The sequence below is a fragment of the Balaenoptera borealis genome (assembly GCF_965194805.1).
Source record: "Balaenoptera borealis genome assembly, chromosome: 3".
NCBI lineage: Eukaryota > Metazoa > Chordata > Mammalia > Artiodactyla > Balaenopteridae > Balaenoptera > Balaenoptera borealis.
In genome coordinates this window covers 63,379,915-63,394,473 of record NC_138866.1, presented here as the reverse complement: position 1 = coordinate 63,394,473, position 14,559 = coordinate 63,379,915, and the positions used below count along the sequence as shown (strand labels likewise).

Genomic DNA, 14,559 nt, shown 5'->3' with positions numbered 1-14,559 from the left:
TTCGTCCCAGCTTACCCTCCCCCTCCCCGTGTCCTCAAGTCCAGTGTCTACGTCTGCGTCTTTATTCCTGGGCCCATTATTTTTAACAGATATAGATATGTGTAGGGAAACCCACTGTCCTGATCCTGCTTTCTAAATGTCATTCTCCACTAAAAAGAACCAGGGCTCTTTGGAGAAACAGGTGATTTCCAGGAGTCAGGGAAGGTACAAGATGAGCCTGGAATATCTTGTGCCAGAAAAGGCTCCAAAAATTATATGGACATGTCAGAAGGACACAGTAGCCAACCTGAAGGGTCTTTCATAGGCCCAGTATGAGAACAACCAAACATCAAAATAAATGAAAACAGTCATGGATTATAGACAACTAAACACAGCCATGAGTTCACGTTGATTACCTAGGGAAGGAAGGAAACTTCTTCCTTACAACAGAATGCCAACTAAGAAATGTGGAATGAAGGACAGAATTAGAAAATCAACATCTGGCAACCATAATGCAAGTCAACAGTGGATACTAAAAACTATTGGGTTAAGGTTTTGTAACGGATATTTACATATCCTCAATTATCTCCACACAAATTACTTAATAATTACGAGGGGCAAACCTGGTGAACACCCCCAGTGGCAGAGGGTTACAATACTGGCCCCGGTACCATGTTCTTCTGCAGCACCCTCCCATGTTGACTCTGGGCTTGGCTATGTGACTTGCTTTGGCTAATGGAACATTAGTAAATGCGATGGAAGCAGAAGACTGAAAAACAGTTGCTCGTTGGGAGTCGCTCTCACCTGCTGTCCTGAGACCACCATGAGAAGAAGCCTGACTTAGCCTACTGGAGGATGAAATTACGGGAGTGAAGATGAATCATGTCAACTGAGGGCCTTCAGACTGACCCGCCCCACTGTCCCACGAGCTGACTGCAGCTGCACGAGTGGTCCTACATCACAGCTGCAGAACTGCCCGGCTCAGCCCAGCTGCAGTTGCTGACCCAAAGAATGGTGAGCAAATAACATGGTCACTATTTTAAATCACTAAGTTTTAGGGTAGTTTGTTACACAGCAGTGGATAACTGATACACCACCTTCACCAAGTAATCAATGTTAACACCACCAATAACTGAACAAACTGACTTCACGTGCCTGCAGTGTGATGCCCAGAGGAGGACACTGGATTAATTTGATAGGGCTGTCATAATAAAGTACCGCAATCCGGGTGGTTTAAAACAACAGAAATTTATTCTCTCACAGTTCTGGAAGCTACAAGTCCAAACTCAAGGTGTCAGCAGGGCCACGCTCCCTCCGAGATTCTGGGTAGCATCTTTCCTTGCTTCTTCCTTGCTTCTAGTGGTGACAGTCAATCCTTAGCTTGCAGCTACATCACTCCAATCTGTGCTTTGTCCTCACGTGGCGTTATCCCTACGTGTCTCTGTCCTTACATGGCATTTTCCTCTTATAAGGACAATATTCATATTGGATTAGGGCCCACTGTACTGACCTCACCTTAACTTGATTGTATGTGCAAAGATTCTACTTCCAAATAAGGTCGCATTCATAGGTATCAGGGGTTAGGATTTCAACATATATATATATTTTTTTGGAGGGACATAAGTCAACATGTAAACAGATACAGTACCATTTATGTCGTCTACGTGTCAAAAATGCGCACTTGAATGTGAATGCAGGACAACCTAAAAACCAAGGACATTCTACAAAATAACTGGCCTGTAATTTTCAAAAATGCCTGCATAATGAAATAAAACGATGGGCCTGGGGATTATTTCAGGTTAAAATGGGTTAAAGAGACAGGATACAGAATGCAACATGTGATTTTGAATTTTCCTTTGCTATAAAGGACATTCCTGAGACAATTGATAGAAATGGAATAATGTTTATAGAGTAAATAATAATATTGCATCCATGTTAATTTCTTTCTTTTTTTTTTAAATGGTATCCATTTTTGTTTTTTATTTTTTTTTAATTTTATTTATTTATTTATGGCTGTGTTAGGTCCTCGTTTCTGTGTGAGGGCCTTCCCTAGTTGCGGCAAGTGGGGGCCACTCCTCATCACGGTGCGCGGGCCTCTCACCATCGCGGCCTCTCCCGTTGCAGAGCACGGGCTCCAGACGCGCAGACTCAGTAAAATTGTGGCTCACGGGCCTAGTTGCTCCGCGGCACGCGGGATCCTCCCAGACCAGGGCTCGAACCCGCGTCCCCTGCACTGGCAGGCAGACTCTCAACCACTGCGCCACCAGGGAAGCCCCCATGTTAATTTCTTGATTTTTATAATTATCCTGGGGTTAGATAAGAAAATGCTCTATTTTTAGGAAATACACACTAAGAAAGGAAACTTCCTGAGACAACCAGTAATCAGAAAAGGGTGCTTAGGACTTCCCTGGCGGTCCAGTGGTGTGGTTAAGCCTCCCCGCTTCCACTGCCGCTGGGCGTGGGTTCCATCCCTGGTTGGGGAGCTAAGATCCCGCATGCCCCACGGCGCAGCCAAAAAAAAAAAAAAAAAGAAAGGAAAAGAAAAGAGAAAGAAAAAAGGGTGCTACAATACGTTTCCTCTGATCTTTTCGCAGTTAGGACCTCAGGAAACCTTCCCTGACCCTATAGTCTCCAGTCCTGTGTCTAGCCTCGCTTTGCTCCGTAGCACCGACCACAATAGTATAACGCAGCACAAGGTCCACTGGAAGTCGACACACAATAGTTGAATCGTTTTGTTCACGTCTGGGGAGGATCCACTTGATCTCGAGAAAGAATCTTCACGTATGGAAGAGGAAAAGACAAATCCGGGCGGCTGAAAGAGGCAGCCTAGTCCCTCAGGACGAAAACGCGACATTTCCGTGCATTCGATTTTCGGAGACCATTCAACACCCCTTCGCGGCCCACACATCTACCCCTTGCAGGAACACTTTGCCCTGATAATCTCTCTGTTCGTTTTTCTTTGCTGTTGCGAGATTCGATTACTACATAATCTGAACGAAAGATCATGGATGAGGACTAAAACAATTTCATGTTAAACTGATGACGTTTCATGTTTCATGTTAAACTATTTAACATTTGATTGACGTTCTGTTCCGTGTCATTTTCACTGAAAGGAAGGTGAGACCACACCCGAGCTCGGACCTGCTCCTGAACTGCAGGGCGCCGGGCGCCGCGAGCTCCTGTCTTCCCGGGTCCCCCCTCCAGGTCCCGACTCGTCGCCGCTCGCCCACGCCCTCCCTCCGGAGATACCGGCGCATCTCGGTCGGGAATTAGTAGGTCCGTTATCGCCCGCGGGAAAGAACGGGACGCCGAAAAGGTCCCGGCAGGGGCGTGGCGTATGTAGATGAGGAGGCGCACAGAGGCTGCTGGTCCCACTCCGCTTGGGTCATATCTAGAGAAACCTGGAGATCAAGGAAACCTGCCCTAAACTCCTCGAGGCCACACAAGCCAAAGAGAAAGTAACAGACTAGAAAGCCGCCTGAGGGCTAACTGCCCCCAAACATAGCGATTTCCCAATGGGGAAAAGGTTAGACATAGACGGTGCGAAAAGTGAAACCCCTCCATCTGACTTTAAACAAGAACCTAATGTTCAGTTTAAGTCGAAGACTCTGGAGCAGACGCCTCCTGCGTTCTCGCTACTGTCCTCAGCCGGCTTGGGGAAAGACTAGAGGCGCGGGACTTCCGGAGAGGGGCGTGGCGTATGCAGATAGAGAGGCGCGCAGAAGCTCCTGGTCCCACTCCGGCTGGGCTTCCGCGTCCTGCGTGTGGACAGCCGAGGACTCGCGAGGTTGTTCCCGGGGTGCGCGATGCCGGAGCGAGAGGCATGCAGGGGCGGAGGGCGCGGAGAGGGCGTGAGGGAAGTGAGCGTGCGTGAAGAGGTGGGCGATCGCGAGGGTGTGGGGCGAGGGTGGGCAGGAGGCTCATACTTACCTGGCAGGGGAGATACCATGATCACGAAGGTGGTTTTCCCAGGGCGAGGCTTATCCATTGCACTCCGGATGTGCTGACCCCTGCGATTTCCCCAAATGTGGGAAACTCGACTGCATAATTTGTGGTAGTGGGGGACTGCGTTCGCGCTTTCCCCTGGTGTTTGTGTGGGTTGAATGATAGACCAGTTTTTGTCATCAACTGACCAAGGGTTAGCGTACAGCGTTGCAATATCGGCTTTTAGCATTTACTTTAAGGTTTACGGGCGGTTGCGAGCGCTGTGACGTCTGTCCGTAATCTTTTTTTCCCAACGGGGTAGGTACGCCCCGTGGTGGTGTGGAGAGTCTGCAGTGTTCTCAGCTGTGTAATGAACCGCAGTTGAACGGCAGTCTTTTTGTGTAGCTTATTGTTTCCCCAACTGCTGAGCGTTTTCTACTATTGGGCTTTGCGGGGTGTTCATTAATAGTCTGAGTGCTGTATGGTAGTGCCGAAGTGGGCCCGTACGGAACGCAGAATGAACGGTAGCACATACTGCCGTTTGCCGTAGTACGAGCGAAAGCAGCTTATTATATATACCAAGGAAATTAAGCATGGGTAAAATGTCAGTTACGCCACTTCCTGTGAAATGCGGCAAGTGATATATGTATGTTCTGCTTACTTTCTGAAAACAGACCCCCACCGCCCTCGGGAGCAGAGAGTTACGGAGAACTAAGTAGGGAGTATGGGACTTACGAGGGACAGAATACTACATGTAAAATAGGTAAGTAACCAAGATTTACAGTGTAGAACGTTATATTCGATATGTTAAAGTAACGGCCGATGGAGAACCATCAGAAGCTGTATACCGGAACCTGTTATTACAATGTTAAGAATGACTTAGTTTAATGAATAGAAGAAAAGAAACCACGGTCTTCCCTGAGAGCCCAGTAGTGACGACTGTTTACTTCCACTGCCATAGACCTGGCTTCAGTCTCCGGTTGGGAAAGTAGGATGCCGATAGCCGACGGGCATGGCCAAAGAAACATACGTGTCTATATACACATACGTGTAAAACTTACTGATGTCAGGCTTAAAAACAAAACAAACGTTCTCAGCAGCGTTTCGCTTTGAGTCCAGGTACGATTAATCATAACCAGAGCCAGGCTTATCCATTGCACTGCGCATGTTGACCATTGTGATTTCCCCAAGTGTAGGAAACGCAAGTGCATAATTCACGGTAGTGGGGGCCTGCGTTTGTGCTCTCCTGTTTTTTGTAGGTTTACTTTTTTTTATTTATTTTTTTTAAACCTTCGTCATCATGCTGTGTGTTATGTCCTCATGAGTTACTTAGGACTGGGATTTGTACCTTTTGACATGCCCTACCACAAATTTTATCAACCTCCCACAGTATCCACCCTTGGCAGCCACCAATTTGCTCTATGTAGCGAATCTATAAAACTGAGTTTATAGAGATATATTTTTTTTTTCGCTGCGTTCGGTCTTCGTTGTTGCGCGCGAGCCTGCTCTAGTTGTGGTGAGCAGGGGGCTTCTCATTGCAGTGGTTTCTCTTGTTGCGGAGCATGGGCTCTAGGCACGTGGGCTCAGCAGTTGTGGCTCACGTGCTCTAGAGCGCAGGCTCAGTAGTTGCGGTGGACGGGCTTAGTGGCTCCGTGGCATGAGGAATCTTCCCCGACCAGGTCTCGAACCCGGGCTCCGCTTTTCCTATGTCATCGGGAATGTCCGAGCCGAGGGTTGGTGAGCTGATACTGATACTCTTCTGTCCAGAAGCAGCGAAACACAGAATTTCACTCTTTTTATTTTTTATAAATTTATTTTTTTATTTTTGGTGGCGTCGGGTCTTCGTTGCTGCACGCGGGCTTTCTCTAGTTGCGGCGAGCGGGGGCTTCTCATTGCGGTGGCTTCTCTTGTTGGGCAGCACCGGCCCCGTAGTTGTGGCACTCGGGCTTAGTTGCTCCGCAGCAGGTGCGATCTTCCCGGTCCAGGGCTCGAACCCGTGTCCCCTGCATTGGCAGGCGGATTCTTAACCACTGCGCCACCAGGGAAGACCCTCACTTCTTATTTTTACAGTATTGAACAGCTCTGCGCCTCTCGGCAGTTTTCCTCTTAAACCACCCCCTCCCCACCGGAAGAAAAACATCATTTTGACCTCAACTTAGTTTCACTACGGAACATTAAGAATATTGTATACACTTTCTCACCCAGTTGCAGCCTCACTGACCTACAGGTACGCTTGACACACTTTCTTTTTTCTCACAGATTTCCTCTCCTGCCATCCTCCACTCTCACCGCATAAACTCCTAATCCCTCAGTCCCTTGCTTCCCACCGCAACCAGCGTTGACTCCCCAGGCCATTCCCGCAGCCTGTGTTGCTCCTCTTCCTCCGTCTCAGAGCATAAAGCATCATCCGAGGGAAACCCCAGACTGTCCACTGCTGGCTTGTCTCTGCCACTAGGCGTCTTCCCGTCGCACCTTTGCGGCCCTCAGGCAGGAGAGGGTTAAGAAGTTTTATGAATGCCACAACTCACCAGGGCTGGCTATTTTCATCAGGGACTAGCAGTGAGCTGTGGAATCAACCTCTCAATTGTTCTGGACGTACGAAGTAAATCCCTCCCGTATGACCTCGACGGAGTTAGCATACATTCTTTCCCTGATCTGTACGTTTTGTTAGTGAGAAGACCCCTGGACAGTCATCAACTCACGAATACACGTATTTAGTAAGCACCCCTCCCCTCCCCACACTCATGTGCAACACACAATTGCTGCTTCCTGTCTCCGCCCACCCCGTCAGTAAACCAAAGGGCTAAGGGATGTACTTTCCACTGTACTTCCTTCCCAGAAAAAGGCCACCTCGGTAGAAACACATTCGCTGACGGATGTGTGAAAAACTGTGTAGCTTTTTGCTCTGAACTTGCTATTTTTTTAGCATTTACACAGCATCTTCACATTTCCAAAGCACTGTACCAACATTTATTAATCCTCACAACACCCCTGTGAGGTAGGTCAATATGTCTTTCATGGTAGAGAAAAAGGCAGAGAGGTCGAGTGAACCCTTGTGGTCTGAGGCCAGAAGGGCAGCCACTGAAGGGACTGCCCCCAAATCCAGAAGCTAGGGCCCTCCACCTCACGTTCACCCAGTGGTGGGCATCGCAGGGGCATAGTCTCACCAGTGAAGGGGACATGGAGGACAAAACAATCTCTCAGGCAACACAAACATCAACAGGTCAAACGCAATGAGGAACGTCAATAAAAGAGAGAAACACTGACCCAGCACACCCGTGAGGCAAGAGACATGCAGCAGAAAAGGCTGGAATCATAGCGACTAGTCCTGAGAACCAGGCAGGTGTTCTTAAAAACGGTTTGGGAAAACAAACTAGGAACGCGGTGGAAGGGTGACCAACCCAGATGCCTGTGGTTTCCACATGGGAAACAACTTAGTGTGGAAAAATCCAACCACGCAATCTAATTTTAATCTAGGAATAACAATGTTCGTTCACATTAGAAAGGCCAATAATATATCTGTAATGTAGCTACTGACAGTATCCTTTTTGTACTGCAACTTTTATTCCAAATATTCCAACTTTTTCCCCACTGACAAGTGCTGTTCCCTATAGCACGCCTCTCTCTCTCTACATACCAGTCTATACACTGGTGTATGTTGCACGGTTAATTAGCTGAACTAGGGGTGGAATCCTGGAAAGCGCAACAGACCATACTCTCTGTTCCTGTTTTAGAAACAGCTGTCTCTAACCTGTCTCTGCCCAATTCCATCTTATATGAAGTGCTAAAAGCACACAGAGAAGCAGTTCATTCTTTTGTAAAGTGGTGAACTTGGTTCGATACGCCATTTTAAAAGAAATAAAAAAGAAAAACTAAGACCTGCACTGTAAAAGCATAATATAGGAGATTATAGCTACTCCAAATTTTAGAGTGACCACAGAGTTAAAAAACTATTACTGTTATCACTGTTTATTTGACAATAGTTCGTTTAGTCTACAAGTTTAAGGCAAACATACTAATGCATTTGCTTTTCTTCAGAAATCATACTTATAAAGATTACGTAGTCTGTCCCAAAACTTCTAAGAAACGTTCATTAATTAAAAATAAGTCTCATTAAGATGCTTTACCAGGATACAAGAGTGAACTAAGGTGGTGTACAATGTTTTTTTAAAACGAAATTTAAAAAAAGGTAACGGCAATCCTTATCTTGTTTACACAATGTATTTTGAAAGGCTTAAACTTCAGAAATTACTTAAAGGTAAATAAGATTGGCAGCCATAAGGAATACTATTCATAAAATAAACACAGTTCTAGAGGCTACTTAAAAAAAGGCAGTACTTTGGGCTTCTGAAGAGGAGGAGGGCGCGGATGATCATCAACTGTCTGCGGCGCAGGCGCGCAGGTCCCATCGTGCAGCCCACAGCACCCGAGGGCGGCACCGCGCCATTGTTTCTCAGAAAAAGGGAGGAGAGTAGATGCACTTTGTCAGCTGTTTCTTTTGTTTCCAGTGAGCAGTAAATGTCTAGCATCATTAAGAAAAAAAATAAAATCTGACGGAAGGCAGCCCTTTTTAACTGGAAGGCAGAGTGTGGCTTATGTGTCTCCATTTAACACTGCCAGGCAGTTCTGCAGCAACTGTAGGTTACCCTAAAAAGGGAGGGAAAATAAATGAAGTTCAAACAGTGTGAAAGACTCTTACTGAAAATATACAGTATTAGAAATCACATAACTTTACATTTAAGATATCAGAATTTTGAAAAGTCATTATACAGAAATAAAGGTTTAAAGACGTAAAATTACAGAATTTGTTCCATGCACAATATTTTCCACATACCACATTGTTCAGTAAATTTCCATCTAGACCAATATTAATATTTGGCATGCTCTAGTGAGGGTTATAAAATATGCCTGCCCTTTGTATGCAGATTAAACCACTGAGTATGTTCTGATTTTAAGACAGGTTCTTATCACATTCCTTTAGCCATTAAGATATAGCATTAGATTTATAGCACTTTTTATAAAAACAGTAAGATTACATACAGAAGTGTTCTATAAAATTCATACTTAAATGCCCATTTGTAAAACATGTGAACTGGCATCCATATTTAGAGGCATATAAAAGGCAAATTTAAGTATATTTAGGTTACATTAACATATAAACAGGAATGAAGGAAAACCTCCTCCTTAGAGTAGAAAGTCAACTAAAATGTATAAAGAATGATGGAATTAGAAAATGACCATTTGGTGATCATCATCATAACTGACTCAAGCAAAAATCATGAATGGATGCCAAAAGCAGTATGGGACTAAAATGCCAATACTGTAGCCATCAGCTATATGCAGCTGCATAATTAAAATTTGTTCATTAAAATTAAATAAAAACTCAGTTCCTCAGTTGCACTACCCACATTTCAAGTCTTCAACAGCCACACATGACTACTGCCAGCCATACTGGACAGTGCTGATTACAGAACATTTCCACCCTGGCACAAAGTTTTATTGGTCAGTGCTGGTTAAGTGATGGGGTATTTAACAGTCTCGGGTACCTCCCCACAGAATACTTCTTAATCCAAAGTATAAAACATCAACTTTGCCACTGTGAAGCCTGCAGACATCACTTTAAGCAAATGATCAAAGTTGTACGTTGCCAGTAAGGCAACTGATCAACAGCATGTGCCTCCTCCTGCGTGATGCAGCAAGAAGATCTGACATCCCTTCTGGGTGGAATTCCTGTCCAAAGTGCACAACCTAAACCCACTAATTAGACAAACCCAAAGTGAGGGGCATTCTATAGGCCTGTGCTTTAACAGTGTCCAATGTTACGAAATACAAAGATTCAGCAACTTTTCCAGATTACAGAAGTCTAAGAAGACATGTGCACTGAATGCAACACATTCTCTTGAACTTCCTTTTGCCATTAAGGACATTATTGGGACAACTGGGGAAACGTGAATAAAGGCCTCTGGATTAGATAACAGAATTACGTTATTAATTTCCTCAACTTTATAACTGTACTGAATAATTACTTGATTTTAGGAAATTCACACTGAAATGTATAAGAGGGAAGAAGCATATCTGCAGCTTATTCATATGGTTTAAGACAAAAATAGGTGTGTATAGGGGTGTGTGTGTGAGTGTGAGTGTGTGTGTGTAAAGAGAAACGGGGAGGAAGGGAGGGAAAAGGACAAAGCATATGCGATAATATGCACATTTGGGGAATCTGGGTGAAGAGTATCCAGGAATTCTTTGTACTTTCCTTGCAATGTTCCTGAAAATCTAAAATTAAGTGAAAAATAAACATTAAACATTTTTAGGTGTTCAAGTTACTGTCAATTTTTGGCCAGTATAAGAACAGAACTGTGACAAATGACTTTGAGCCTGTCTACAGTTATGAAATTACCTTCTTACATATACTTACAGGTATATTCCTCAAGTGGGACCGCTGAGTCACAGGATGCACATTCTGCAGGCTGACACCTGCCAAACTGCCCCCGCCTAAAAGTGGACCTAACTCTGCAACTACAATGGGGTACACAGGGACTCACATCACACCCTCACAGTTGGCTCATCACTTTTTTTTTTTTTTTAAACTGCTCTTATCACACATTTTTTACTTCCTTAATAAAGAATCTGAGCCTATTTTCAAGGACACAAAAGTGACCTAACTACCTAGTTTTCTGTTATAACTAGATTTCAATTATGTGGCAAAGACATATACACCAGTTACAATAAATAAAATCCAAAGTAGTTTCAAACCATCTTGCTGTACATTTAACTATTATCTACTCTTTTTGGAATAATTTATGTGGATCCTGGGTCCAAAATGAGACTTTGTTCAGATTTACAAAATCATTAAGGAACAGAGTAGAGTTGCCCAACCTCAGCACTCCCGACATTTGGGCTGTGTGATCCTTCCTCGAGGGGGCTGTCTGTGTATTGTAGGATGTTGAGCGGCACTCCTGGCCTCTACCCACTACACACCAGCAGTGACCCCCCCCACCCCTAGATGCGACAACCACAAATGTCTCCAGAAATTGCTAAATGTCTCCTGGGGGGCAAAATCACCACCAGTTAAGAACCACTGGACTAGAAGAGCTATCAGAAATTTGAACACAGAGAACACATTTCAGGAAGAATTTGGAGAAGTACAGAATCTGGAAACCAGAGGCTGACATCAATCTAAAGCAGGGTCAGCAAACTTTTTTTGTAAAGGGTTATTAAATAGTAAACATTTTAGACTTTGAGAGACATTTGGTCTCTGTTTCAACTACTCAACTTTGCTGTAGTAGCATGAAAGCAATCATAGACAAAGCATAAGTGAATACGCTTAAGCGAATAGGCTTGGCTGTATTCCAATAAACCTTAATAGGTTAAATTTGAGTTTCATACAATTATCACATGTCATGAAATATTATTCTTTTGATCTTTTTATAATCATTTAAAAATATGAATGCCATTCCTGGCTCACAGACTGTACAAAACAGGTTGTAGTCTGTCAACCCCTCCTTAATCTATAACAAAATCTTTGATAGTTTATAACCTCTTTAAAAAGAACAAAAACAGTGAACACTGGAAAACAACACAGGCTCAATAACAATAAATTATGCCAGGCTTATCAAAACATTTTCTTTTTTTTCCTTTTTTTTTGGCTGCACTGCATGGCATGCGGGATCTTAGTTCCCCGACCAGGGATCGAACCCACGCCCCCTGCAGTGGAAATGCAGAGTCTTAACCACTGGACCACCAGGGAGGCCCAGGCATTTTCTTCTGACAGGGTTATTAGCCCAGCAAATCAGACAACGTACACCTTGATTTTAATGAGTAACTTGATACTCCTTATGTCCTTCACAGATAAAATGGGAAAAATAATGGTTGATAATAGTATAAATGAATTCATAACTATCCAAATAAATATAACCAAAGAATATTAATTAATAAGTTAATATCAATTAGTATAGAAAGGAAGGGAACTACATTTTTTTTGATGCCACTTACTTTCAAAAGGTAGGTTAACAAATATTGATTCCTTTAATCCTGATCAACCTTTCAAATCAAAACTTAGATGAAGACATAAAAGGGAGTTCATACAAATTACAAATGTCCATCACTTGAGAGGATAAACTAGTATAATAGTCAAATACTATATTATCAAACCCAAGTTTCCAAAAGATCTCGATGCACTGGGCTAAGACGAGCAAGCTTAAATTTAACAGACATAAACGTGGCCTGCAATTACATTTTTTAAATAAGTGCTCAATAAATGAAAAAGTTCTAGAGAGCCATTGTACAACAACATGAATATACTTAATACTACTTAACTGTACTCTTAAAAATGGTTAAGATGGTAAATTTTATGTGTTTTTTACCACAAAAATGAAAATAATTACTAAAAAAATTAAACACACAACCACAGGGCAGAGGTTCAAGAAGTGACTTATAAAGAGAGAACAAAAGTGTGATTATAGCCAAATCAAGCTGGTGCAATATGGCAGTTAAAAAACCCCATATCTTATACATATAAAACATGCTTGGAGGGGAGGGATAAATTAGGAATTTGGGAGTAACATACACATTACTATATATAAAACAGATAAACAACAAGGACCTACTGTATAGCACAGGGAACTATACTCAATATTCTGTAATAACCTGTATGGGAAAAGAATCTGAAAAAGAATATATACATATATATATAACTGAATCACTTTGCTGTACACCCAAAACCAACACATTGTAAATCAACTATACTTCAATAAAAATTAGTTTAAAAAAAAGAATAAAACATGCTGTAAGAAGAAATGTGAACAATAATCATTCTATGTATGTAAATGTGTTTCCATTTTCAGGTACAATATTTTAAAAGAGCAATGACAGTAGGGCAGTAATACATTAAATATCTTGTTGAGGTGTATGGGATGAAAAATATTTAGCCAAAGGATGTCTGGCATGGAGAAAAGAAGATGTATAGAGAATATGAAGGATTTAAATACCTGAAGGGTAAACTGTGAAAGAGGAATTAAACTTATATCAAAGTTACACAGAAGTAAATTCGTGCTCATTATAGAGTATACCAAAAATCTCAGTGTAGTTTTAAGCTTTAATAACTTTAGACTTATAACTGGTATAAATTTATCATGAAATAACATGTAAAAGTTTTTGAAAATTTCTTTAATATTTATAGTTTGGGGAATTTTGAATACATTTTAAAATTTCAGTCCCTTTGAAGATGGCAAATGTTAAATAAAATTTTAAGTGATGTTTTTATTAAGTAAGATTTTTTTTTTAACAACTAGTCAAAAAATGATACTGTCTTTCCATATTAGGTACTAGAGTCTTGCAAAGCTGACCATTAGAGACATTATAGATATTTTTCTTGTTTTAAGTTAGATAACCTTTAAAATCCCTCTCAATTCTAAGATTCTCTATTTTTAAAATTAGTATAAAGTTTCATAACTGACTCATTTCTAAATTATAAGTCACTTAAATTATTAAATCTTTAATATGATACTACCTTTGCATGCTTCAGTTCTAACTCTGCCAGTTCCACTAAATTTTTTCTGAATGCAGCAACTCTTCTTGTCTTAAAATCTATAAGCTCTGTGAACAAAACAAATTAGGATTAACTATTTATATAATAGTCTAAAACATACCTTATGATTAGAGGTTAATATAAGAGTACCTTGTTTCGCGGATTCAGATATTTTTTCAAATTTCTGACAACATAATTGTTGGGACGTTTCAGCCTGCAGAACATCTTTATTTTTTGCTCTTGCTTTATCCAGTGCTTTATTAGCATTTTCATAATCCACTAGTGACCTAGATCTTCGATACAGGAGATCCTATAAAACAGAAGGCTTCACGATAATATACGCTGCATGTTTCTAGTAGCTGTCCTCAGCCACCGCCACCCCCATCACCAGAGCTAACACACAGTGAATGCCACGTCATTCTTCTAAATTTTTTTGGTAACAGCTTTATTGAGATATAATTCAAATCACCACATAGTTCACTCATTTATTTTTAAAATTTATTTATTTATTTATTTTAAAAAATTTGTTTGTTTTTATTTTTGGCTGCGTTGGGTCTTCCTTGCTGTGCGCGGGCTTTCTCTAGTTGTGAGCAGGGGCTACTCTTCGTTGTGGTGTGTGGGCTCCTCATTGTCGTGGCTTCTCTTGTTGCGGAGCACAGGCTCTAGGCTCTAAGCGCGTGGGCTCAGTAGTTGTGGCACAGGGGCTTAGTGGTTCCGTGGCATGTGGGATCTTCCCGGGCCAGGGCTTGAACCCGTGTCCCTTGCATTGGCAGGCAGATTCTTAACCACTGCACCACCAGGGAAGCCCTAAAATTTATTTATTTATTTGGTTGTGCCAGATCTTAGTTGCAGCAGGTGGGCTCCTTAGTTGCGGCTCGCCAGCTCCTTAGTTGTGGCATGTGAACTCTTAGTTGTGGCATGCATGTGGGGTCTAGTTCCCTGACCAGGGATCGAACCTGGGCCCCCTGCATTGGGAGCTCAGAGTCTTAACCACTGTGCCACCAGGGGAGTCCCTAACTCACTCACATACATGCACGATTCAGTGGTTTGCAGTATGCTCACAGAGTTGTGTAACCATCACTACCTTCAATTTTAGAACATTTTCATCACCCGAAAAGAAATCCCAG

General features: G+C 42.4%; 2 protein-coding genes across 8 annotated transcripts in view; one reads left to right on the top strand and one right to left on the bottom strand.

Annotated features, from left to right (window-relative positions):
* LOC309625100 (uncharacterized protein) overlaps nucleotides 1-14,559 on the top strand; it is a 77,312-nt gene that overhangs the window by 2,647 nt on the left and 60,106 nt on the right. The window contains exons 2-4 of one of the 7 annotated variants that reach the window (XM_082384272.1): nucleotides 3,093-3,255; nucleotides 4,578-4,666; nucleotides 10,324-10,629. In XM_082384272.1, coding sequence (XP_082240398.1) covers nucleotides 3,093-3,255; nucleotides 4,578-4,618 — 204 coding nt within the window. In that variant the 3' untranslated portion in view covers nucleotides 4,619-4,666; nucleotides 10,324-10,629. The other 6 variants (XR_014242319.1, XR_014242320.1, XR_014242321.1 and 3 more) reach the window with 6 other exon arrangements.
* The window catches only part of SNX6 (sorting nexin 6), a 54,806-nt gene continuing 47,097 nt past the window's right edge, over nucleotides 6,851-14,559 (bottom strand). The window contains exons 12-14 of the mRNA XM_082384220.1: nucleotides 13,583-13,742; nucleotides 13,415-13,500; nucleotides 6,851-8,550 (exon numbers count right to left, since the gene is read on the bottom strand). Coding sequence (XP_082240346.1) covers nucleotides 8,497-8,550; nucleotides 13,415-13,500; nucleotides 13,583-13,742 — 300 coding nt within the window. The 3' untranslated portion in view covers nucleotides 6,851-8,496. The remainder of the gene's footprint in view (nucleotides 8,551-13,414; nucleotides 13,501-13,582; nucleotides 13,743-14,559) is intronic.